A 27527-nucleotide genomic window follows, 5' to 3' on the forward strand; every position below is an offset into this window, starting at 1 on the left:
GAAGAAGCATTGGAATGACCACACTGGCACATCCACAGCTGTCTGCCAGTACAACATCTGGCTGAAGTAGCTGCCAAGAGAAGAGGTTCTTTGCATCTCCTTAAACAAGGAGAAGTGGGCAAGGGCAGGCTGCAATTGCTCAGAAGCACTGGCTAGAGGGGAGGGAGAGAAAGAGAGAGATGCCTCTGCATATCAATCACTGGTTAGAGACAGAACCCTAGGAAGCCCATCTCTGCCAAGTTCCATGGGCAGAGTTCCAAAAACATATCTGAGGAAACGCTTCCAGAGCCCAATTAAATCATACAACTGGAAGGCTGGAAGGATCTGGAAGGTCATTCTGTCCAGCGCATTGTACCAAGGGAGGAAAAAATCTCCATCCCTAACTATTCCAGCATAATATGCTGCAGGACAAGAACTGAGGTGAACCCAGTGGCCCAAGCCAGAGATATTTGAAAGAATGGCAAGAAGCCAGTTGACTAAAGCTGAGCAGGACAGCGCAGACAATCCCACTGCAGCAGAAGGATAAAAACACCAGGGGCCCAGACACCAAGATGACCAGGTGAGGAAATTCCTGTTGTCTTCTGACAGATATGCCACTTAAAAATAAAATAAAATAAAATCCGAAGAGTATGTACAAGCCATCTGGTGAGCATCTCCAGGAGGAGAGAGAGCGAAAAAGATGTTCTTAATTCGCCACTCTAGACTAGTCTATTTGAAATTCAGTTACCAATTCTGACTCAGTTGATGCTTCAGGGTAGATCTGGCAGAGAAGGCTGCTTTAGGTGAACCTTAGGGAGAATTTGCAGTATCTGCTTGGGAAAAATTCCAGAGGTTTTTTTGAGGATGGAAAAATAAATTGTAACAATTCCTTATGAAAGGAATTTCTTTTTAAAAAGTCCCTCCACCAGCCTGAACTTTACTACTGTTATCATCTTGTCATGCTCCCGGAAATGCTCCAATTTTTAGGACAGAAGAAGTTTACTTGACTGGTTGGTTGCATTTCCACTTCCAAAGCTTCCTCCTCCCAAATGCTTCTGGGCCCATGTTTCTTTTTGTGTTGGGAGCTGCTCACTGTACACCGTCAACATTTGCTCTCTTCCAAGAGGCAGGTGGCCGAGATCCTCCGGGTGGGTTTCGGCAAAGAGACATGCTGCTGATCACAATCTTTAGCAGGTGCCAACTCGCTTGTCTTGAAAGTTGCTCCTGAAGATTTTTTCTGCTGCAAAAAATGTTCCTGCTGAGAGTGTGCTGATGAGGCAAACTCTGTTAGAAGAGAGAATTTGCGGAGAGAATTAGAAGAGAGAATTTGCAGCAACAAATCCAAACCCAGTCCAACAATTGAAAGTGGGAAAAAGAAACCTCTTGAAGATAGAAACACCTCCCTGCTTATGCTACCTTGTGGCATACCACAGAGGCTCCATGGGTGTCTCTAATCTGCCTTGAAAACCATCTAATCGAAGAGCCACCACACACATATGCTCATTGCCACACCAGCTCTCCTCCCTATGGTTCAGGTAAGGTTACTATCCACCCAGTATCTTACTGGCCTGACCAGTGAAACCATGTTCTGTCAGATGGTATGCTTTAAAAAGCTAGTAAATTCCAGATTCTGCCAGATTCCAGCCCAGTGACCAGCAGATACTCCCAGGATCCAAACCTAAACCATCTCTGGCTCCATCCATAATCCTCCATGTCCTGCTCTGGCCCCACTCCCTGGCCCACAGACTCCTCCTCGATTCTACCTGTGAGCTGCCTTGACTTTTCTGTGGCTCATCCATGCTGGTCCAGCCTGGACCCCATCCCAGGAAGAAGCCAGCGTGTTTGAAAGCCAAAGTCGGCAACTTTTCGATTCAGGGTTAAAACGGCGTTCTCCTCTGCTTATTTATTTATTTTACAAATGTTCTGCAGAGATCACCACGAGCCCCATTGCGGTTTCTCCCATGGATACTTTAGCTTAATAAATGTGCATCGAATGCTTCATTTAACTTTACTACTGTGCAGCGCCCAGAGAAACTGTGCTTGGATGAGCAGCACTTATGTATGTTCAATTTGCTGTCTTTTTTCTTTTGTTTTCTTCCCCCTCCACCCTTTCCCCCCACACTGGGAAATTAGCATTCAACCAGGGCATGGAGCCTGTTGGTGCATATTATGAAGAGGAAAACAGAGAACTAAAGTAGCTCCGTGAATCCGCCCACACTGTCTGCACCTCTGGAGTCCGCTTCTCCCAAGTTGCCTGCTCAGTCTTGCCTGCATCAGTCACTGGAGGGTTTCAACCTCCACGCCATCCTGAGCCGCAGCAGGGAGCAAGTTGCCTTGCAAGCAGAGGGTACTGGGGACATGTGGGCTATAATCGAATGCAGAGCTAAGTGTGTTTCGGCCTATTGATTTAATATGGTTTTCGACTGTAGCTGTGCTCCTTTTGCAGTTTCTGTTAATATACAGGTTGAGCACAGATCCGTAGCTGGGGGAGGGTGGGCTAGGGGAGGGTGATCTCGTATCCCCCTCTCTCCCCAGTGGCAGTGGCGGATTAACGGAGAGGCACAGTAGGCATTTGCCTACGGCGGCAAAATTTGAGGAGCAGCAGATTTTGCCCCTCCTCCAATTTTGCAGCCCCTGTCTATGGGCAGCAGCGGCTGCAGCAAGGGTGGAGTCAGCGAGGAGAAAGTCCACCCCCTTTTACCATATATATATGAAAAAGCAAACCTCTTTGGGTTCAGGTAAAAGGGCGGCAAAAGCCTTTTTGCCTATGGGCAGCAAAAAGCTTAATCCGCCTCTGCCCGGTGGCCCCTTGTGTGAGCCAGCCATGCCCTTGCATGTGGCATCACACAAGGGGGTGTGACCAGCCCCCAGAAGTGCCCTGCACAGCCCTCCCTAGCTCATTTCCCAGTGGGCTTCATTGTGGGCTGCATTGTTTTCTTCATTCTCTTCCTCACTCTGAGCCAAATTTCAGATCAGGTTGCCACATTTCAGACTGTGTTGTCCAGGAGATGCCCCAAGTAGCCTTGGGAAAGAATCTCTGCCAATCCCTTCATCATAACTGAAGATAGTGTTTCAGAGAATAATTCTATCCGTTATATTAAAAGCACTGGCCAATATTCTTTTCCAAGTCTACTCCTAGTATGTCAGAACCCAAGAACTGCCCGGTACTCCCACGCTCCACCCCTGGACTCGGCAGCAAGCCCTCACAATGTGCCTTCTCTTGAGCAGTCAAAACCCATCCCTTGCTTCAAAAAATGAGTCGGTAACTTTTGAATTCCATTTGACAGCCCTAATTTCTGATGATGCCGTAGGCTTGAGCTAAACATTAAGTAGTCCCCGCAATACGGATACTGGTTGCAGGTGGAAAGCAGGGGGTGGGGGGTAGGGGGACCCTTCTGCACCCCCCCCCGCTTGCTTGGAGAAGGAAGCTGAACTAGCACACGGCTCACTTCCTTGTTCACTCAGCATATTTCAGCTAATGCTGCCTTGACAGAGCTATAATTTACTTACAGGGGAAGTGTAGTGTCTCTTCTGGGATGTCAGCTGGTGGCCATCTCTGCTGTAAATCATGCCCCACCCTTGTGTACGCCTCATTGGGAAGAACCAAGTAACCTTTCAGTATTCCAGCACCAAGGTGGCGAACAGGCTGTATTTACTAAGACTAGGGTTCCCCCCCGCTCCAAGTTCTGTGATGGTAGAAGTGGGGCAGGAGGTTGTTTTAAATTTAGGGTCCTCTTCCTTTGGGATAAATACTATAACCTATATTTAACCCATATGTTTCAAGGGAACCAATTTAAGTTCAGGGTCGTCTTCTCTTCGGGTAAATATTAGATGGAGTTGCAAGAGAAGTGTTGCCTGGGAAGAAATCCGAAGAAAATTTGAAGGGCTCACTTCCAGCAACATATCGGAGGAAGTTGAGGCTCAGGGAGTTTCTATTAAAACAGTGGCTGGCATCCATGCTCAAGGCTTTGCCCCTGAACACCAGGTGCTGGGGAACACAGTGGAGGGGGCACTGGCCTCTTTCCCCCCACTTCTGGACTTCCCAGGTTGGCCACTGCATGAAGCAGGATATTGGACCAGATGGGCCGTTGGCCTGATCCAGCAGGGCTTTTTAAATGTTATTTCTTATGCTCACTCTAATCCTGCACTACTGCAAAGCTCTTGTGCTAGCTTTCTGCTCAATCAAGAGCTTGCGTTCCATCCAGACTAGCATTGCTTTGCCCATTCCGAGTGCATTTGCACAACCTGTGGGGTGCCTCCTGCTGTGAAACCTTTTGTCTCAGTCCATAGATTTTGCAGGGAATGGTGCAAAGCTATCCACTATCCTTAAGAACAGAAAAACAGCCCCGGTGGATCAGGCCCAAGACCCATCTTGTCCAGCATCCTGATTCCCACAGCGGCCCACCAGATGCCTCTGGGAAGCCCACAAGCAAGAGATGACGAAGACATGCCCTCTCCTGCCGTTGCTCTGCTGCAACTGGTATTCAGAAGCATCCTGCCACTGAGCCTGGAAGTTCCCTTATGGCCATCAAAACTGGTAGCCGTTGATAGACCTGCCCTCAATGAATTTGTGTAAGCCTTTAAGAACATCAACCTTCTTGTGCAAGCACAATGTTTCCACAAGCTGACCCAAAGTGCAAGAGACTGAATGGTTCTTCGTATCCACCTTGACCTTCTTGCGCAGGAACATCTTTATTTATTGCATTAGCAGAGAGTTAATCTGGATGCCGACCACGGACATCTCTCAGGGATGCACGTTTCTGAGTGTGTCCGTGCATTCCTCAGCCATTGCTGGATTTCACGTCAAGTGAAATTATAAGCAACTACGGGGGCTTCTCTTCAGGCAGAATATTTGGGGAATTTTGAGGGAAGCCAAAATAATTCCAGGAATCCCAGAGACTTTTCTTTTACAGGAGTTTTGTGCAGTCATTTAGGGGCAGTCTATGTTCCATGTCTATCTTCCATGTTCAGAGGCAGTCTGTCTTTCAATATCATATGCTGGGAATGAAGCAGAGTAGAGCTTATGGCTGCATTCACACGTAATGGGAAACTGGCATTGAAGGAGCCAGAGGTTGCCACACCTGAACGTCCTCCGGTCCCGTATGAAAAGCAATCCAAGGTTTTGCTTGCCAAACACCAATTTGGAACCTTGGGTTGTAGTGTGTTTTGCTGCTCATAGCCCAGGTTTCCAGTCACTTGCTGTACATCCTAATGTGGAACTGCAGGCTGGGCTGGCTGAAACCGGAGTTGAGGGAGGAAGCTCCTCCCTCTCTCCAGCTGTGGTTGGCAGTTGGTGCTGTCCTTCATGCAGGAAGGAAGCTCGCACAGCAGCTGCCTCTCCTCTTTGCAGTCTCCCTGACTGCTGCTCACCTCCTGTCCATTTCGTCCAAATGTGGACAGGTAAGCATGCAGGGGGGGAGTGGGAGCGGAACCGTGGGTCCATTAGACTCTCGGTTCCACGTTGGTGCAAATGTGGCCAACGTCTTGGTGCTCTGTTTGTGGCCTAGATGGATCTTTAGTCTGATCCAGAATGGCAATTCTCATGTTCTTCATTGAAGAACCACTGCTTGACACAGCCATCTTTTCAGGAAAAACTAGCATGTCAAAAATCTGGATTTTGCCAAAGGGTGTTGAATTACTTACCACATCATACCTTGTTCTTAGGAGGTAGTGTGGTGTAGTGGTTAGTGTGTCAGACTAGGCATGAGGAGACCTGGGTTTAAATTCCTTATGCAGCCATGGTGTTACCTGAGTGACCTTAGGCCAGTCACTCTCCCTTAGGACAGTACTGTGAGAACGACACTGTGGTTTCCTATGTAAACCTCACTGAGCTCTTTGGAGGAAGGGCAAGATATAAATAGGAACAATATGCACATCACTACTGACTGGTGCTCCCTGTAACAGGGAATCCCAGGTGTTGTTGACTACAGCTCCCAGCATTCCCAACTGCAGTGGACTTTGGCTGGGGATTATGGGAGTTGAAGTCAACATAATTGGGGAATCCCTGTTACAGGGAGCAATGTTGGCATCCCCCATACATTGGTAATTCTCTGTCTATTTTATCTCCTTATGAATTAATGTGATTTTATTTAATTTATTAACTACTTTTTACTCGAAGTACCCAAAGCAGTGCACAAAAGATTGGACAAAACAAGTTACAAGAAATGTAACACCTTCCATAGAATAGAATAGAATAGAATAGAATAGAATAGAATAGAATAGAATAGAATAGAATAGAATAGACCACTCCTTTGTAGGATTTGTACAAAGGCCGATAGCTGGGGTGGTGGGTAGGGCATGCCTACTCCCCTACATTTTTCTTCCCCCAACCCCATGTTTTTACAAATAAGTATGAGTGCTTCAGGCTGCAAGCCATCTGCCCCCCGCCCCGAAACGTTTAGACTGGCTATGGGCCTATTTGCACACATGTCAACCTAACATCGGTAGCGTACGTTTCCAGGACAAATGAAAGCTGTGGAAACGCTGCAGCAAGACAAGGGCTGAGTGAAAGGAGCAGGGCCTCTGAATCATTTATCTTACGAAGAAAGGATTGTCTTGCGTGACAAAAATCAGTCAGACGTAGAAGGTGAAACACCGAAAGCTCATTACGCTAATTAGCGGCAGTGTGTTCATGCTATGGAGAGGCAAAGGGAGGGCTGGCAGAGGGATGCTTCAGAAGACGGTTTGCCCGAGAGGGAGCTTTCTGCACGGGGGCTTCATTAGTGGGAGCTGAAATGAGGGAGGTGCTGCCCCCACCGCTGCTGTGTCCCCACCCCGTAAGCTAGAAGAAGACCTGCAGTGGCATCATTAAACTGGCTGGCAACCAGATGGCACGGATGTCATGTGGTGAGATGAGCTCAGAGGTGTGTAAGTGCTTGCTGAAATACAGATGAGCCGGGAGAAGGGGGAACCTTCGTCCAAAGGACACAGAGGCCTCTTGCCTGTAGAGCAGGGCTCTCTGGGCTGCCAGGCCTCTTGAGAGATGGAGGAGGCGAAGGTCTCGCGGCTCAGGGGACGGGTGGCAGAAGGCCAGCAGATGGGATGGGAGGAGGCCAGGGAGTACAGCCTGACGGGTGAAAGGTGGAGCCAACACATTGAGCATGGGAACATTAATGTGAACTATTATTGTTAAGAATATTTAACATACCGCTTTCCAACCCATTCTCAGCATTGTTTATATAGAAAAAGGAATAAGATGATGCCCTGCCTAGGGGTGTACATGGAACTGGTTTGGCCAGTTCGGTTCAAACCCAAACTGGATTTGAACTGACCCAGCCCCATCCAGTCCCTGGTCCGGCTGAACTGGGTCTAGTCTGGTTCGGCCATCGAACTGGGCGGAACCAGTTCAGGGGACATACATGTAAGGGGAAATGCTGTCAGGATCCCCTTTTACCAGTACAGAGGGTGGGGCACCCTTCCAGGGGTAAGGGGAGGGGTCTGGCAGGGGCAGCGAAAGAAGGAAGAAGGTCCTTACCTGGCCGCCGGTTCCGCCACTCACCCTCCCTGCGGCCCCAAGCCTGCTCCTCCCCTCCATTACCAAGCCGCTGGCATGTGTGGAGGCCAGAACTGAGCCACTGCCAAGCTGGTGGCTTGGTAATGGAGGAGAGGAGCCTGCTTGGGGCCGCAGGGAGGGCGAGCAGTGGTGAGTAGCAGTGCCAGCAACCGGGTAAGGAGCTTATTTCCTCTCTTGCAGCCTCCGCCCAGCTGTCCCCTTATCGTGCGGAACTGGTTCACCAGAACTGGTTGTGGTTCAGTTCAATCACGGACCAAATCACCCCAGTTTGGTCCACAGTCGAATCCCCGAACCGGCCCTGGTTCGAGGCAGACTGGTTCAGCATGAACCAATCGCGCACACCCCCTAGTCCTGTCCTGCAAGGGCCATGATCTGCAAAGTAAGACAAGACAGACACCAGCAACAGCTGCTAGGAATATAGGATGCTGCCTTATACCAAGTCAGACCACCTGTCCATCTAGCTCAGTATGGTTTGCACTAACTGGCTGTAGCTCTTCAAAGTTTCAGGCAGGGGTCTTTCCCAGCCCTACCTGGAGATGCTGCCAGGGATTGAACCTGGGACCTTCTGCATGCAAGGCAGATGCTCTGTGACTGAACTATAATCCCACCCCCAAAGGTGGCATACGGGGGTCTCCCACCCAGACACTGCCTACACCAAGACCTGCTTAGCTTCAGCAAGGTGGCTGTATCGTGTGCCTTTAGCCCATGTTTTTTCTTCTCAGAAAGATGCTGTGCTCGGGCTGGATAGGGACAGTTGCTCCCCCTCCAGTAAAAATAAGAGAGCCATCACTTTTAAAGGTGCCTCTTTCCTTCCCCAGACTAGTGAGAGGGAGAAAGATGCCATTCCCTCTCTTACAGAAATCTAAAATGTGGGACAAAGCACACCCCTTCCAAAATGTACTTTCCCCCTTCCATGCCCCTCAATATTGTATCTGGTGTGTCCTGTGCACAATGATGCAGGGAAACTAACATGACCAGGAGAAGATTCCAATCTTAGCCTTAGAACAGCAGAGTCATAAAATGTTAGAGCTGGAAGGGATCCTGGGGGGCTCTCTTCATGCTCCCTGCTCTGCTCAGGAATCTGCTCGAGTACAATTCAAACATATAGTCTCCTTTTTGAAGTCTAGGGATTGGACCATTTGCACTCTCTGCATGCTCAATTTCACTCTGAGTCCGTTACAAACGGGCTCATCCTGTGAGTGAGCTTGAGGGTGAGTCATCTTTGCAGAATCTCTTTTTGACCTCCTCCTTAAACACTCCTGGAGCCTCCTGGATCTTGTCCGTGCAGACACACCTTCTCACTCCATTAGCGATGCTGCAAGAACTACTCCGCTGGTGCCTTCCCCCTCAATGAGAATGTGCAGAGTCAACAGTTCCATCATTCGCATTGGCTCCATTAGGGAAGGGGGGTGGGTGGGAAAGGTTGTCTGGACAGAGGAGGTGCAGCAAAGCAGATTGGAAGGGATTCATTCCCTGAAAGACCTCCTTATGGCCTGCGGCTTTACAGCTGTGCTTCATTACTTGCTTGCAATAGACTGAGGCTTCGTAATCCCTTGGCAAAGCAACAGCATCACACCCATTTCTCCTCAAGACTATCAGGGTGGGACATCTCTTGGGGGTCACGCTGCTGGGAGCCCTTTGGCTAACCCAGGCACAGAAGTGATGGCTTCCAGACAGAGCTGACAAGAGGCCACATCTTGGCTCCAGAGCAGCTGTTCCTAAGGAAGGAGAGGATGCATCCCTTTTCCAGTGCACTGACCTGGAATATAACAACAATGGTATGGAAAGATAAACAGGGTTGCACATTATCATTGCCAAAAGAGGCAGCGTGTTTTACTGGGGCAGGTGACCAGTGAAGAAATTCTCAGTTGATCTTTCTTTCAGCCAATTAATTGGTTATATTTAAATACGTTTTAATTAAGACTGAACTGCAAACTCTCCAGTGAGAATTTTCAGCCTGAGCTTTTTTGGGTGTTTAAAACCAACCCCACCAATCTTGCCATATTAACTTAAATCCAAGACCAACCCCACCCTCAAGTTCTTTGATGTTAGCAATGGGTTGGGGGACATCTTAAATTCAGCTTCCTCTTCTTTTTAGGTAAGTACAGGTATAAACTGTATTTAATTTGTATGTTTAAAGGTGCTGTCCTCTATTCAGGTAAATACAGCATTTTTTTCACTGCCCCTACCAGTTTGCTGATGGTGTAGCATTCCTCCAAAGTGTGTGTGTGTGTGGACAAAATGTCAGCTGTGGGGAGGAGAACCAGTCTTGCAGTAGCGAGCATGCATTGTCCCCTTTGCTAAGCAGGGTCTAGGAAAGACTCCTGCCTGAAACAGGAATCAGTGTCGACAAACCTGAGCTAGATGGATGAATGGTCTGACTCGGCAGAAGGCAGCTTCCTGTGTTCCTATACACCACAGCCTCCATCTACAGCTCCTCAAAAATGCCAAAATGTCACATATTTTTGCCACTTGTGGATATTGGGGTCATTTCAGCTCATCATTACTGGTTTTAGTTCTCTCTCTCTCTCTCTCTCTCTCTCTCTCTCTCTCTCTCTCTCTCTAAAACAAACTTTGTGTTTTTGTACACTGCTTTGGTTTGTGTTTTTGTTTTTAAGTGGAATGGCCATTAAAGAATAAAAAGAAACAATTCTCAGCCTCATCAGCAAAAATTTGCTCATAGGATTAAAACTGGCCTGTGCTAATTGAATCAGCATCAGCTTTAGTTGATTAATCTACTGATCAAACTAGGGGGAGCTTGAAGCCCTTATTTTATGTTTTAGTCACCAGAACCTGGAGCCACATTTATGGGATTGCTATAAAAGTACTCATACAAAGGGCCCCTTCCACCTGTACCTTTTCTCTTTTCTTATGACACGAAAACCTTGAATCATTTCCTAGCCTTGTCTTATGCTTTCTAGAATACGCCCAGTGCCTAATAACAATGTACTCTGCCATTCAGAGATTGGAAAAATATTTCGGCATTAAATCATGTTAAGCATAAAATAATTCACATTTATGTATCCTCTCTGGATTTTTATGTGTGGAAGGCACAAAGATCCATTCAATGGAAATGGCACCATTGATCAGCTTGCCTGTGACAATTGCTACCATGGGGGTAACCTGGTAGAGTGCTCATCCTCTTTCAAAGAGGAAAGAAGCACTCAGGGCCAACGTCCAAACTTACCCAGGTTATAAGGCCCTTAGTAACTGAAACAAGATTAAATTGATGGGTGTGTGTGTCCTCTTTGAAGAACATTTTTCTAACCACTACATTGCACTGCTCATTTTTTGATAGAGAGAATTAAGGTTGGTGGGCACACTGGTGCAGGGATTCATCTGAAATGCCTTAGGGCAGGAGCTCCCAATGTTGTTGGACTACAACTCCCATCATCCCCAGCCACAATGGGCAACATTTGCACATCCCACAATCTTGGGAACCCTTGCCCTGGGATATTATGTGTCTGGCTTTTGGCTCTGAATTTGTGGGGCCACCACCCAATGAAGCTAGTGACCCACCCAGGACTTGTGTCAGGGGGTTATGTTGTTGAGCAGCTGCTGATAGCTCAGGGCCTTCAGAAGGACCTATTGATCATCCCTAAGAGCTAGCCTCAGGGTAGTCTCTTGGGGCCTACCCATGCAGGTGGGGCCCATGGGTTGCAGATAGTGAGGGGTCCCGGAATTCAGGTCTGGGCCCTCAGCAAAGAAGTGAGACACCTCAAGATATGGCTCACCAGTGTTGCCCAGCAATGAGGCCAGGCTGGAGAGGCAGCCACTGCCCTGTCCTGAACTCAGGAACACACGAGGCAAGGCAACTGGAGCTTCAGCACCCTGGAAAGCTCCCAGTGTGTGGCATGCTCTGACAAGGCCAGAGCAGGAATGAGGCCTTAAATACTTCCAGGTTGAGACAGTCCTTTCATGGAGGACAGGACTATGGCTACTAGACTTGATGGCTAGAGGCCACCTTCAGGCTCAGAAGCAGGATGCCTCCAAATACTAGTTGCAGGGGAGCCATAGCAGGAGAGGGGGCAGGCCTTTGTCTCTTGTCTGTGGGCTTCCCCGAGGCATCTGGTGGATCACTGTATGAATCAGGGTGCTGGACTGGATAGACCTTGGACCTGATCCATCAGGCCTGTTCTTATACTTTTATGCCCCTTGGAGGCGCCACTTCCAGGCCTGGATGGCAGACAAATTTAAAGGAGCAGCCCTCTGGTCTGGAGTCTAGGACTTCTCCATGTCATCAAGTCCTTCCTGGTCCCTTGCTGGTACTGCTGTGCAAGCTTAGGGGGCAGTGAGGTACTTGGTGTGGAAGAGGCCAGTTCACGGGATCAGGCTCAGTGCATGCAAGTTCCAGGGTCTTCAGACTGGGGGTCTCTGCTTCCACTGCACACTCTGCAGTTACTGCTCAGAGGCTCAACCCAGCCCTGGCTGCTATTGGGGAGGCCGGTGGGGGGGTTTAGAGGAGCCCCTGCTATTGCCCTCATAATAGATTCAACAATATGGATCCTCAGTCTAAACCTTCACTGAATAGACTATAGCATATGATCATAAAAATAACACAAATGGAGACTATATCAATCATATGTTGCCCTCTGTCCCTGCCCACCCTTAGGGAATCCCCCCTTTGCTTGTAGATTCCACTCTAGAAGCATTGATCTGAACCAGTCTGTGAACAGGTTCAGCTCAGTTCGGCAGTCAAACCGGACTGGGACCAGTTCAGCTGAAACTAGAACTGAACCGGCCATACTGGTTCTGTGTACATCCCTAATTTCAATCTCTCCTTGTTCACACCCATCCACATAGACATAAGAAACTGCCTTATATCAAGTCAGGTCATTGTCTATTCTGACCGGCAGCAGCTCTCCTGGGTCTTATACCAGGATCTTTCCCAGCCCCACTGATGTCAGGAATTGAACCTGGGGCCTTCTGCATGCATGCAAAGCAGATGCTCTACCACTGCTCCACCCTCCCTCTAATGGATAGTCACAGGTTTAATGAACCAAATAGCTCAAATCCCTCAAAAACGGATATCTAATCTAAAACCCACTCTGCACCTTCCCTTGTAGGAAGATCAGTAGAGATAGCCAAGTAGCCTTTCAGGGAAGTTCACCCACCATTCCTGATTGTCTCACAGAGGAGCCCCCGATGAGCATCTGAGGAACCCCCGCATCACACGGGCTGTGGTTTGAAACCCCGGCATTAGCCCAAGGCACCCTTGGAAATGCAGTCTTTCTGAAGGTGGGACAAAACGATGGCTTCTGGTTTTTCTTTCTTTCGGCTTCTCCTGAGAATTCAGTCCTGAAATTCCGAAACACACAGGCCTCCGCACAAAAAAGCCCTTGTTCCTTTTCTTTCCCTTGGCAGGAGCCATTTAGCTGCACACATCACATTGATTCTGCCCCCATGCTGCTCCAAAAGCATCCTGGTGTGTACTTGCATCTCTTTCCCTTCTATAGATATTCTTGCCCAGCGCCGCGGCTGCCTCCTCGCTCTTATTAGGATGCGCAGTGAATTGCGAAGCTGTTCTCCAGCTATCAAACACAATGTGTCCCTTTAGATTTTATAGCTGGCTGTGCCCCAGGTGCTATTATTATCGGTCCTAACATCACTCACTCGATATGATGGGCCCTGTCTTTCTAGTTATCTGTAATGGGCAGAAGATTTTGGAATCATTTTTATCTCCCGGCTGCAGCTGCATTTTCTCCCCAAGAAGCGACTCCTGACTCCCTCCTGCTCGCTTTCTCTCTGATTCTCTCCTGTTCCTTCTCTTCCCTTTTATAGTACACCTCCCCCCCCTTATCTGCCTCTGCATCTGAATGTGTCTTTGTTTTTTGTTTTTTTGCCTTTCTCTCTATTTACCTTTCCCTTTCTCTGTTAGCAGTTCTTCCACTGCATTTCCCTGTCCACTTTTCACTAGCCGCCTCCTCTACTGGTAAATATAGTTCCAAAGTCAATTCTAGCTTAGTGGACAGATTGGACTTGTCAAACTCTGGATTGTGACCTAGAGAGAGAGACCTATCTTAGTTCATTAGTGCACCTTCTCTTGTACGGACCGGCAATATTGTGCCTTCTCCTGTAAGACCCTGCCCCCCCCCCCGGGTTTCGGATTGGCCAGCGAAGGCTTGCTCCAAGTCCTGTCTTCGAGGAGAAGGAAAATCAGGAGTAGCCGGTGTTAAAGCAAAGACCACATTTCTTCTTCTCTGGTCTTGTGGCAAGTGAGGAGAGCTGGTCTCGTGGTAGTGAGCATGAATGATTGTCCCCTTTGCTAAGCAGCGCCTGCCCTGGTCTCTGCATGTGGATGAGCGACCACATGTGAGCACTGGGTGCTGTAAGATGTTCCCCTTAGTGGATGGGGCCATAGCTCAGAGGAAGAGCATCTGCTTTGCATGCAGAAGGTCCCAGGTTCAATCCCTGGTATCCCCAGGTAGGGCTGGGAGAGACTCCTGCCTGGAATCATGGAGAGCCACTACCAGCTAGGTGGAGCAATGGTCTGACTCAGTATAAGGTAGCTTCTTATGTTCCTAAGATCCCTGCACAATTAGACGAATGTCCCCCAGTGGCTAGTTAGATGTCTCTGGGAAAACACCCAGAACAACAACAACAATTATTATCATTATTATTATTAACTGGCATTTATATACCGCTTTTTGTGCATAAACCCTTTGCTTGTTTACAGTATCAATTCAAAACATTGTAAGAACATGTCTCCTCCTTCTTTGGCAAACTTTGAGTGGTGTTAAAGACAGTACTACTGATAGGTTCTGCTTCTCGTTTTGCTCTTTGTTTTGTGTTCTCGCTTTTCTTTCTTTGCATGCCGTCCCACAGGTGTTGTTCTCTCCCTAAAAGGTGAAAGTGCACTTTGGTGGTGGCCCCCTTGGCGGGAACTTGGCCGTGGTCACCCTCTGGGGAAACACCCCCTGGTCCAGGAGTGGCCTCGTAAGCTCAAAGATGGCAGTTAGTGAAGCAGGCAGGGGGAATTCCCCCCCAGGCCACCCTGTTTCCTGGTGCTGCTCATCTCTCTCCTCCAGAACTTTGTGCCGTCTCCCTAGCAACAGCTCCGAGAGGAGATAGATGGCAAGCTCTTAGAGTGTGATTTTGGAACTGCTGGGTATGTGCACGAGTGTCAGCTGCTGCTGCTGCTGTGGTTCTGGGCCATGGGCTGGCCTCTGGGGAGTGTGTGGTGTAGTGGTTGGAGTGTCAACCCCTACTTAGTCATGAAACTCAGTAGCCCAGTTCACATGATTGATGTGCCCAGCCGGAGATGTGCCCAGCCGGAGGAGAAGAGCCAGGTGCACTCCCAAGTGGCATTTGTGTGAACTCCAAGATCAAGGCAGGAGGAGCGGAGCGTGATTGTGTGGGAGGGAGGCAGGCAGGAACCGGGCCAGACAGTTTTCCTTCCACCCTTGGTAAAATGCTTGGGAGGGAATCTGGTTAGGGTGTGTCCATCTGACTCAGCATCTACCTCCCACATGATCACTATCCTCTCCTCCTGCCTTGGTCTTGGAGTTCACATCATTGGTGATCCAGAGCACATCTGGCTGGGCGCCTCTCCTACCCAGACTTCAATCATAGGAACATAAGAAGCTGCCATATACTGAGTCAGACCATTGGTCCATCTAGCTCAGCATTGTCAGCACAGACTGGCAGTGGCTTCTCCCAGGTTGCAGGCAGGAGTCTCTCTCAGCCCTATCTTGGAGATGCGAGGGAGGGAACTTGGAGCCTTCTGCATGCAAGCAGGCAGGTGCTCTTCCCAGAGCGGCCCCACCCCCTAAGGGGAATATTTTAGGGTGCTTACACACGTAGCCTCCCATTCAAATGCAAACCAGGGCAGACCCAGCTTAGCAGAGGGGAGAAGTCATGGGCTGACCTTGGGCCTCTCTCTCTCTCTCCTACTCACAGCATTCTTGTGAGGACAAGAGTGCAGGAGGAAGAATCACAGGTGCTAGCCTGAGCTCCTTGGAGGAAGGAGATGATACAAATGTCATGAATGGATGCATGGATAAAAACCCTGGAAGTGGCTGCCGAGTGTCCAGAGAAGCAGTGCCGTTGCTATGGGCATGCCCCCTGATGGCTCCTGTTTCACCTGCCCCCCAACTGCCAAGATGCCCCGCCAACCTAGCCTTCCATTTCAGCCCAGTTCCAGGGCAGAGTGGCCCTGAGCTGCGCTCTGCCCTTGCTGTGGCAGACGGAGTGAGATGGCTGGCCGCCACTGCCCTCTTTGCTGCTGCCAACCCCCCCCCCCATGGACAGAGATCGCACTAGTGGCTCCTAGCCTTGTTCACACACGGCCGCGAACTGGATAGGAGAAGCGTCCAGCCCAGCCTCAGGAGCTGTGCCACGCTCCCGATTGTTGCCCGGATGCGAGTGGAAACCAAGGCCGGAGGCTGGGAGTGGGATCGCTGGGGAGGACAAGCACGCCCGACCCCGATTGCCTGCCCAGCTTCTGAACGAGGGAGGAAGGCAAACCGCCCTCCCTAAGTGGGGCTTTGCTCACGAGCAAGCGCCCCACCTCCGGCCTTGTTTTTCACTCACGCATGATCACAAAACGAGAGTGCAGCCAGCTCCCAAAGGTTTCATTTGTATCCTGCAGAGAGTTCCAAGGTACCACCGCTATTGTCTCCTGCTCACCTCTGCCTTCTCTGGCCGCCCGCCCCCACCTTCTTCTTGCACCCGCCAGTGCTGTTGTTTGCCTGCTGCCACCGTTATCTCCCTGGCCCGCTGACCAGATGACCGCCGCCGCCATTTTCTTCCTCCCCGCCCATCCCTGTCGCTATCCGGCAGCTCTCCAAACTCAAGGATTCAAGGGAAAGGGACAAAGCTGCGGCAGAGCTTGTGATGCTGTAAGAAGCCTCAAGCACATCTTCCTTTCCTTTAAAAACACACACACACACACACACACACACACACACACACACACACACACCCCAAGAGATGAAATTAAGGCATTGTTAGAACAACAAAACAAACTGCAAGGAGTGTAATGAATGGCCTTATGCAAAATGAGAGATAAAATCCTTAGTACCTCTGACAATCCATAGGAGCCTGTAAGTTGTGCTTGGTACATAGCATTACTGTGGCAGGAGGCTGGGGTGGCGGGGGAGATAATGACTCAGGTTTGTTAGCTGCAGAGTCCTTTCTGGCTGTACACACAGGCTATACAGTCGTAGTTTACACAGCTGTTATGTCACAAGCTGGGAACTACAGTTAAAGGCTCTCAGTTAAAGGCTCTCAGAGAAAGTTATTTCCCTGAGACCCCAGAGAGCTTCTGCCAGTCAGTGCTTTATCATACTGACTGCGGCCAGTCAGTGCTTGACCATGCTGGGCCAAGAAATATAATGAGTCTGCATCTAAATTATACTTGAAGAACTGTACTCTTGGGATCAACCCAAGTTCCATTGAAATTAACATCTTGATCCCAGAGGCAGCCAGCATAAAGATTATATCCCTTGGACGTTGTTTGTTTCTGGTATTCAGGGGTATACTGCCTTTGAACATGGAGGCTCTATGTAGCAATCAGGGCTGTGTTTAGGTATGGCATTGCTCTTAGATATGGATGCTAACAAACTTGGTTTCATTTGTATCCTGCAGAGAGTTCCAAGGTACTCTCAGGTGTCTCTCAGGAAGTTGCCTTTTGCTGAGTCAGACTTTGGTCCATCTAGCTCTGTGTTGTCCACACTGACGGGTAGCAGCTCTCCAGAGTTTCAGACAGGGATTTCCCAGCCCTACCTAGAGATGCCAGGGACTGAACCTGGGGCCTTCTCTGCACACAAAGCAGGGCAGTGTGCATGGTGCACCCACACTGATTCACTGCAGTGTGAGGTTTTTCATGCCAGTAATATATTTTGATGTAGATTCTTTCTTTCTCTATATAATTTGAGTATTGTTGCATGTAAGGCAAATAATGTAGGCATCCACATGAGCTGCCCTACCTGGATAGGGCTACTCATGTGGAGTGCTGGGATTGGTCCTGATCCCAGTGCTCTTTGCTGGGTTAGCCTGATGTAGAAGGGCACGAGAATGGCTTTCTAGTCCCGGTCATATGAACGCTTGGGTTGCCTGCGCCCTGAGTGTCCATAGAGCTTGGCAGCTAGAGTGTCTGGCAATGGGGCAATCCTCCAATGCACCACATTCTTTGCACAGTGCATTGTGGGATTTCCCCCGGCTGGGCTTCATTTCTCTGGCCTCCAGATGGCTGTGTGACCGCCGTGTGTGCAGTGTGGCCAAAAAGGAAGGTAGGAAGGTAGGTGCCATCCTGGTAGGTGCGCTCCCTGGTCCCACCAACAGCAGTCGTGAGAAAGATCTTAATGTTTCTAAAATGCTTACTTTAAAATACTGGTTTAGTTGTTCATGGACAAGCAGGATTTCTGAAAATTCCCATTAAAAATGTCCATCCCGGAATACAGGTGTGGAGAAATTCCCGTGTCCCTTTCTGGACATGGGGCCGGGTGGGGGGTGGGGCGGAGATAATCTTGCACAGAAGAGCTAGCTCCTGCTAAATTTGGTGGTTCAGCCTCCTCTCAGGAGTCAGTGGCACTCAAAATCATTTTGCATGCCACTTTTGGCATGGATGCCTTAGGTTGCTGGCCCTTGCCCTAACCACTAGGCCACACTGTCTCTCAAAAGGTGGATCAACAGGAAGGCTGGGGTGGAGGCCCAGATTTGAACTGGGGACCTTTTGGTCTGCAGTAAAATGCTCTATCACTGAGCTCTATCCTCTCAACCTACACTTGTTTGAAAAATAAAAAGGCTTTGTTTTATCTCACTCTCACTGGCCAAATTCACACATTACACAAAACTGGAGGTCCCTTCACCTCCGGTTTTGTTATCTGTACATCTGAATGTGGGCAACTGAAGTTTTGTTATGAAATGGACCCATGGTTCCCTTCCCCCAAACTCTTATTTGTACCTTTGGTTTTTTCCTTGGTTTTGCCACCATTAACTCCATTTCTGCAGTGCCTGAGTTATGCCCAGATGCTGGCACCCTAGTTTTCCCCTCCTGCAACCTGAGTTGAAGCTCTTCCCTCACTCCAGCTGCTATTGGCTGTCAGGGCTGTCCTTCAGAAAAGAAGGATGCCCTGGCAGCCAGTTTCCCCTCCTTTCTTCAGCCCCCAAGACTGCAGAGAGGAAGCGCTCTGTTTCATCCCAGTGCGGGATGGGGGGCATGGAACCGGTTCCGCATCGTGTTCAAAGGCAGACCACTCCTAATATCAATAAGCCCAGCAGCACAGGCCTCGGCAGGAGAAATGAGTGATAAAATGAATCCTCAAGCAAACAGCTCTGGAGGTTCAAGTTCATCCAGGCCCATCTAGCAGGAAGGTGCACAGGAATGCATAATAACAGCCGGACGAGCCAAGCCTGCCCTGGTGTCCACACCTTCCGGCAGGACTGTTTGCTTGCAATATGCAATCAGCTTTCATTTTAGAGTGTTTCCTTCTTTTTCTCATTCCAGCCAGCGGTGCTCCTTAAGTGGGGATGATCTGAACAGACAGTGGCTGAGACCCAGCCCCACACTCCAGCCCACCATCTACCACACCAAGGGCCTCCTGTACTTCCTCAGCAGCCTAAAGCGTGCCCCAGTGGTGAGTCTCTCAAATTTCTCCTTTCGTCTTTATCCAACTATCCGTCCCAATTGCCTTCTGGTAGCATCAAATGTAAGCTTGGGGTAGAGGTAAGGGGATGTGGAGGTCAAGCCAAGAGCTCGGTGCTCATTTTCTTATAGCCCATGAGTTATAGGGAAGATCTTGAGACAGCAAGCATGAAATGCCCCCTTTGCTAAGCAGGGTCCATCCTGGTTGGCATTTGAATGGGGGACTAGCACTTAAGGGATGGGGCCGCTTTGGGAAAAGCACCTCCATGCTTGCATGCAGAATGCTCCAATTCCCCTCCCTGGCAGCATCTCCAAGACAGGGCTGGGAGAGACTCCTGTTTGCAGCCTTGGAGAAGCTGCTGCCAGTCTGTGTACTGAGTTAGATGGACCCATAGTCTGACTGGGTAGAAGGCAGCTTCCTATGTTCCTAGCCAGGCCCACAAATTGTGGCCATTGGTACCATCTCAGGAAACGAATGCTGACAGTGATTTCCAGCAACATCTACCCCACCCCCTAGATATGGGAAAGTGATGGTAGCATTGTTGCACTTATAGCTTTTTCTGTGTTATCACTCTTTCTTTATCCTGACTCCCAAATGATTGGGGTAAAATTGCCATCACTTTTGCATAGAACAAAGGATTAGGGTCACAGTGCACCAATGGTTGTACTCTCTCCATGGAGTAATCTTTGGAGGACATTCCTGCCATTTTTCATTTCCATTCTATTGACTAAATCAATAATTTTTAAAAGTTGTGTTTGTGTTTTTCAAACTTGTTAAAGCTCTTAAAATAATGTTGCTAATTTGGCCACTTTTCTTGTCAGGGCAATAAAAGCAAGATAACACACTGAAAGCTGCAAGTCTTGCGAGGCTCTCACCTGTTTCCCATCTCTAGGTATTATAGACCTTGTCAAGGAATTGCAGTGAGCAGGTGTCCTCCCAGATGGTACTGACCACTCCAGCTGGCCCATGTACTGTTATTTATACAGCCCCTGCAGCAGGGATTATGCATGGCCATTGCTCAGTCCGTTGGGGAAATGCGAGTCTTGCAAGAAATAGAGACTTTCTTTCCAGGAAAGACAAGGGCTGGAATGGGTGTTGCTCCACATGAAATTCAAAATAGAATGTCAGGGTCTCGAAGAAGACTCTGACGTTCAAACAGGGTTTCCCAGGAAAAACGTCAGAGATTTTTCTCAGATGGTTTCTTCACATCCCACTGCTCCTGCTGTGGGAATAGGAAACTTGGAAGGCGAACCCCTGAGAACTGTCAGAATGTGTCCTGATGTGAACAAACTCGCCGCAAGGGGGTAAAAACCACCTAGTGCATCAGGGACAGGGTGTAGGAAAATGTCCTGATGTGCTCCATTATTCTATTCAAGAGTTTTCAACATAGAAGAGAATTTCAACATGGGGTCACTTCCCTGCAGTCTGAAGTGGTTCTTTCCATCTCACCACCTCAGAACGCTATCAACTCTATCAAATATCAAGCCATTAACAGTCTCTAGGATTGCTTCCCAGTGTCACCTGGAGAATTATGCCGATTCCTAGAAACTCCAGGCCAGTCCTGCAGGGTTGGCAACCCTGACCCACAAATATTTAGGCAGGGCCAGCCTACCTGTATCTTCTCCAGTATTCAGTACACACTGGGCTGATTCCCATGGCCACAATCAAGGTAGGAGGAGCATCCAGCCAGGCTCCAAATCTCGTGCATGCTCCTGAGAAATGGTCGTGTGTTGGCAACAATCAGGGTCGGTGATTGTGTGCTAGCTTCCATCTGGGTAGCATGACTGTGGCCAGCCCAGATACTCTACTCAGCTTTTTACAGAGGGTGGAGGAAAAGCACATCCTGTGCCATCCTACCCAGATCAAGGCTAGCACATAATCACTCCATTCACACGACCACATATACCTGGGTGCAGCCTCTGACCTGGGTCTGTATGGTTGTGTGAATGGGTGTGTATGTGCACACATGCCCATTCACATGACCATCAGAGGCTTCACCCAGGTATACATGGTCATGTGAATGGGGCGGATAACTTCCGCTTCCACCTACCTTGATATTTGCTGACACACGACCATTTCTCGGGAGTATGCATGAGGCTTGGAGCCTGGCTGGCACACCTTCTACTCTGATTCTGCTCATGAGAACAAGCCCCAAATGCAGAAGACTCTTGAGTTTGATCTGTTTTGCTGAAGTCCAATGCTTCAGCAAGCGTCACTTTGGACGGGGCCATTGATTCCTTTGTCTTCCTCTTTCTCGGCCTCCAGGACATGACAGGCTGTTGGAGAACTGAATTTTCTCTGCCTTTGAAGAGCTGATTGATTATAGTTTATACATGCTCAAACCTCCCTTTTCTCCTTGCTTTGGAAGTTCACTGATAGCCAAATGATTTTGGTGATGGTCTATAGTCTCTCATGTCCCGTGGCACGTGAGCTGTAGTTTTTCTTCAAAGAAGGAAAGACAGCTTTCAAGAGGGAAATGGAAAAAAGAAGCTGAAACGCCTCCCAAACAGCAGGCATTTTAGCTGGTGGCTACTTTTCCCAAGGAGGAAAATAACTGCAAGTCATGTGCGCCTTTCTCTTGCTTCTGTAATTTGATGTGCTTACTTATTTCTTTATGATATTTCTATACCACCTCTCTGCCAAAGCACTCAAAGTGGTTTATGCTTTAAATGACAGTTTACCATCTAATGACAAGTTTCCCAGGATACTGTTCACATTGGAGGAGACTGTAATATGTGGGCTGATATGTATGGCATAGCTTCCCCCCACCCCTGTTCTTTTTCATATGTAAACTGCTTTGAGAACTTATTGTTGAAAAGCAGAATAGTAGGGGTGGCACAGAACTGGTTTTGGCAGTTTGGATGGAATTCGAATTGGATTAGAAGTGAATCACCAGTTTGTGAGCTGGTTCATTTGAACTAGGCAGTTGTCCAGTCTATTCAGTTGAACTGGGTTGAACTGGTTCAAACTGGTTCGACCCAGATTGGGAGATGATCCTTATAAATCCTCTGGTAAGGATTTCTTTTACAAGCAAAGGGGAATCCTGCCTTTAAAAGGTTTCTAAGGGTGGCCAGTGGGGGCAGCGAGAGGGTACCTTGCTGGCATCAGCCCTCTAAACCCTGGTGCTTCCCCAGCAGGGAAGAACTACGTGGCCGCCACACGGGCTGCACTGCTGGGGAGAGCATCGAGGTTTATAGGAGCTGCCAGTGCCAGTAAGGTGCCCTCTCACTCCCCACTCTGGCTGCCCTTAGAAATCTCACTGGATTCCCCTTTACAAGCATGACCCCTTGAATCGGAAAACCAGGTCAGACAGGTCCATAAATGACAAGCCTGGTTCTGTTTGAACTTGGACCAGCTGTCTTTTTTTTTGTTTTGTTTTGTTTTGAGGCTGGTTTGGTCCAAGTTCCGACCTTTTGAACTGGGCCAGTTCAAATGAAATCTGGTTCGAATGACTACTTTACCGGAGGGAGAGCTGCTTTGCTTATCAGAGGCATAGCTACAATTGAACTGGGGGCGGGGGGATAAATGTCTCTGGGTTCCTGAGGGGGGGGGGGTTATTGGCTGGGCATCTTGCTTTTTAGGAACATAGGACGCAGCCATATATCAAGTCAGAGTATTGGTCCATCTGGCTTAGTATTGCCGACAGTGACTGGCAGTGGCTCTCCAAGGTTTCAGGCAGGAATCTCTCTTGGCCCTGTCTTGGAGATGCCAGGGAGGGAACTTGGGGCCTTCTGCTTGCAAACATGCAGATCCTCTTCCCGCTGCGGCCCCATTAGCCCCTAAGAGGGGAATATCTCACAGTGCTCACATGTAGCCTCCCATTCAAATGCATTCTGCACTTTACCTGCCGAGGTGGCTGGGAGAGACCTAACTAACTTAGGAGCTCAATGTGAGGTAGGCAAAAAAGACCTCAATCATAAACCAATTTAATGTAGGCCAAAGAATACCCCCCGCTGGCCTCCAAAAGGGTGGCCAGTTGAATCCCACACTATGCCCAAGGGTGGGTTAGGAGGGGTGGCTGCTGGGCCAGGCGAGTGGGAGTCTTCCAGGAACATAGAAAGCCAACAGACTATTGGTCCACCTCGCTCAGTATTGCCTTCACAGACTGGCAGCAGCTTCTCCAAGGTTGCAGGCAGGAGTCTTTCTCAGCCCTATCTTGGAGATGCCAGGGAGGGAACTTGGAATCTTCTGTATGCAAGCATTCAGGTGCTCTTCCCATCCCCAAGGGGAATATCTTGCAGTGGTCACATGTAGTCTCCTATTCCAATGCAAACCAGGGTGGATCCTGCTTAGCAAAGGGGACAATTCATGCCTGCTACCACCCCCTGCTCAGTGTAGAAATCTGCTACAGCAGTAATGTTTTATTTGTTTGTTTATTACATTTTTATACCGCCAAAACTGGGCGTCTTATGGTGGTTTACACACACACAAAAAGCAATTAAAACACAGTTAAAACCAAATCATTAAAGCAGTTAAAATAGTTTAAAATAACGATTGCAACAGTAAAACCAACTTGCAGCTAACCGAAGGCTAGATTAAATAAATGTATTTCGAGAACTCTTCTAAAGATTGCTAGGGATGGTGAAGCTCTTACAGCAACAGGGAGTTCATTCCAATTTTATGGGACAGTTACCAGAAAACAGAGACTTCCTTTGGTAAGTAGGGATGGTTGGAGCATATGCCAACTCATATAATTTATCTCCAGTGCTGGAAGCCTATGTCTTTTCAAAAACATGCAATAATACTTCTGCCCTCAGGATCAAGTTGAGAATGGTCCTGAGGTCTCCCTGGGCTGTTACACTACCCTTAGCTGAAACAAGCAGCCACTGTCTTCCTGGCTTGTGCTGAGGCCATGATTTTGAAATGGAGCAGCCTGTAAAGCCATTATCATTCTCCCATTGCCAATAGCCTTGCTGTCCTTTCTCTGGGAAGGCGATACATGCCGCCACACCTCCCGTAGCATCCTCCCATCTGATAAGCTGATAATCCTGTGCTGGCAAGGGGGCCCGTAGCTCTCAGCAAGCCAATAACTTCCCTATCATTTAGGATTCATCTGCGCTAATCTCTAGCATTCAGAATTATGAACTGGGGAAGCTTAAGCAGTCCAGCTGTCTGGCACGCTGAGCTTCCCTGGGTCCTTGCTTAATGTGTAAAATAATATTTTCGATGGATAATGTATGTGCATTTCACTTGTTACGAGTGCATTCAATTGGCAGGTAATTGATACCCAGTGGAGTTGGGCAGCCCATCTCAAAAAATGGGACTGAGGCTATGAAATCCCCTTTGATATTTGGGGTGGGGGGGGTTGGGAGAGAATCTACTCGGTGCTTTTGGTTGATCCACTGGATGGAGCCAAGAGGAATGCTGCAGCCAGGAAGAGCGCGTGACTTCTTTGCCACTTCCTTTAATGACAAACTTGGCTCTTCTGACGGGACCATTGCGTTGTAATTGAACACACTGCAGAGGCTTAATTCACAACTCATGGGCTGGAGATGGTGCCAGAAAATATGCGAATGACTCCAGCGTGGGGATTCAGAGGCTGTGAATGGACTTAATTGGAAATGCTGCCTACTCTTGAGTTTCTAGCTGAGTGTACGATGCTGTTATAAGGACAGAATAATTGTCTTGTTGGATGGGAACAAGCAGCCATTTTGTCCAGGGTCCTGTTTCATTCTAACTGGGGCCAGTGAGATCCCTTTAGATTGAAGTTAGCAGGGCATGAAGATAGCTACTCTTTCCCATGGCTTGTCCCCAGCATCTTGTATTCAGAGACGAGGCAGCCTTTTTGTGAGGCAAGGTGAGGCAGTTGCCTCCAGCAGCTGATTATTGGGATACTAGCAGGGTGACAAAATGCCCCCCCACCACAATTGGAGCAGCTTTTTGGGACCAATGTGATCCTTGCGAATTTTGCAAGGAGTGTCTCTCCTCACACCCCTCACAAAGCTTGCAAAAAGCACAAAGAAAACAGAGGAGGCTGATAGCAGCCTTGCCTCCATCTTGCCCCCTGTGCCACTTTCAAACCTCACAAGGGTTGGTTGTCTACATTGACAGGCAGAGACTCCCAGGATTTCAAACTCAAGGGTCTTTCCCAGCCCTATCTGAAGATGAATTGAGGCTGGGACCTTCTGCAGACATAACATGAATGCTATCACTGAGCTGCATCCCCTTCCCACAAACCAAGAAAGCATTTGTACGTATAAAGCTGCCTTATACTGAGTCAGAGTATTGGTCCATCTGGTTCAGTATTGTCTACCCTGACTGGCAGCAGCTCTCTGGGCCGTCAGACAGATAGTTTGCAGCCCTACCTGGGGATGCCAGAGATTGAATCTAGGATCCTCGGTGTGCAAAGCAGATGCTCTACCACTGAGCTATGGACCTTCCCCCAGAATCTGCCTTCTGCTGAGTCTGACCCATAGTCAATCTAATGTAGTAGTATCTACCCTGACTTGCAGCAGTTCTCCAAGGTTTCAGACTGGAGTCTTACCCACCTTCTGCATGCAAAGCAGGTGCTTCTCCAGTGAGCGACAAGCCTATCCCCAGCTTTACTTATTACAGAGGAGGTAGTTGCTCCCACTGCTGTGTTTATCCATCCCTTTCCTCTTTCCTCTCCCTTTCCACTTGCTGCTGTCGTCACCTCCCTTATACCTAAGAGGCTCCTGGGTTTTGAGGAACGCAGCACAGGGGTTTCGGAGATCAATCCCACTGTTGATTTTCTCCCCTGCAGCATTTCCCTTCTCTTTGTGGGGGACATTAGCTTAAAGAGACAACTGATCTCGTTAAAAATCTATGCTCGTAATTTAGAGATTTCCCAATACTGTAGTGAAGATGTGGAGAAGTTATGTAGCACCAATGGGTATTGACTTCCCATCTCAGCAAACGGGAGGATTGATTGTTCTTCAAAAGCCAGCTCAATATTTGCCTCTTGCATCAATAAACCCTGATTTTTCACTCTGATCAGAGTCGATAACTGCTTATAAAGGCAATCTAAATTTGGCCACGAGGTAGGGAAAACAACCATCACCTCTGCGCATGGCGGCGGAGGCCAGGCAGACAGATTAGACAGGCAGATTAGTTGGGGGAAAGCTTAGCTCTTTGCCAGGTAGGTAGGTCATGTAATGTTCTTTCCTCCGCCGAGATGTATGCAGTGAAATAACAGTGTACAAGAGCTGTTCACATAATTGCATGCTTATGCGCTCTGGCAAATTGCGTAGCGTAAGTGTTGACTTTAAAGGGAACCAAGTGGTGCTTAATTGCTTCAGAAAGTGTTGGTTTCAGTTCTTGTAAGGACAATGTGAAAAGTTTGGAAGTAAAAAGAGGCTGATAAATTGCCCCGTTAATGCACAGCAGGTTATCTTGAACTTGTCCTCTGAAGGAGGATCTATCTACACCATGGAATTAAACTGGTTTAGCAGTTGTTATTCTCCCCAGGGACTGTGGGGGACACCTGTTACGTGAGCGGGGCTATTAGGAGTCCACCACAGTAGGGCAGTTCACACAATTGTCCTTAAAGTAGGAGCTGTGCATTAATTCGAGAGGTGGACACATTCCCGATTTCCAGCTTGTGTTGGAGGCGGGGAGCTTGATCGTGAGCATACCCTACCCAGATTCTGCCCCCAGATTCCAAATGAACGAGGTGGGGAAATTGTCCTACCCAGCTAGGGATTGACTGATGAGCATGTTCCCCACTTTCGACCTTTTTAAAGAAAAAATTTAAAAACAATCAAAAATTGGGAGTGCACCCAGCTCCTGAATTAGGACAGGAGGATTCTCCTGTCCTAAGGCCCATCATGTGAGTGGCCTTACTGTTATAGACTCCCTAGAGTCAGCATGGTTAGAATGTTGGACTAGGACTGGGGAGACCCGAGTTCAAATCCCCATTCAACCATGGTACTCATCGTGATTCTGGGCCAGTTCCTTCTTTCTCGGCCTAATCTACCTCACAGGATTGCTGAGAGGAGAAACATTACTATATACACCACTTTGGGCTTCATGGAAGAAAAGTGGGATATAAACGTAGAAATAAATAAAAATACAAATAATGTCGAACGTAGTGAAGTTTCAGCACATTTGAGACTGAATCACAATGCCCCTCAGTTTCATCCTGGCATAACATGCCTCCCACTGGCTGTTGCTGGTGTCTACTTTATCTTTCCTTTTAGACGGTGAGCTCTTTGGGGACAGGGGACCATCTTAAGGCCTTCTTTTGTCACACAGTTTGGAAAGCACCCCTGCCTGTTGGGCTAAGAAGCCCCCTTTCAAGTGGTGGCTCTTTCCTGTTTAGCAGGGGGAGACCCACTGTCCCTGATCACTCCAGCAGAACATCCCTCTAGTGGCTGTTGCTGGTGTCACCCTTGGGTTTCTTTTTTGATTGGGAGCCTCTTTGGGGCAGGGACCCATCTTCTTCTTGTTTGTGCCACGAGAACCACTGTGGGAACTTCTCTGTGGGA

General features: G+C 48.6%; 1 protein-coding gene across 10 annotated transcripts in view; it reads left to right on the forward strand.

Annotated features, from left to right (window-relative positions):
- The window catches only part of AGBL1 (AGBL carboxypeptidase 1), a 371201-nt gene that overhangs the window by 148323 nt on the left and 195351 nt on the right, over positions 1 to 27527 (forward strand). For all 10 annotated transcript variants that reach the window (XM_053272300.1, XM_053272296.1, XM_053272297.1 and 7 more), the window contains one exon: positions 18942 to 19071. In XM_053272300.1, the coding sequence (XP_053128275.1) occupies positions 18942 to 19071 (130 nt within the window). The remainder of the gene's footprint in view (positions 1 to 18941; positions 19072 to 27527) is intronic.

The sequence above is a fragment of the Hemicordylus capensis genome, chromosome 10 (genome assembly GCF_027244095.1).
Source record: "Hemicordylus capensis ecotype Gifberg chromosome 10, rHemCap1.1.pri, whole genome shotgun sequence".
Lineage (NCBI taxonomy): Eukaryota > Metazoa > Chordata > Lepidosauria > Squamata > Cordylidae > Hemicordylus > Hemicordylus capensis.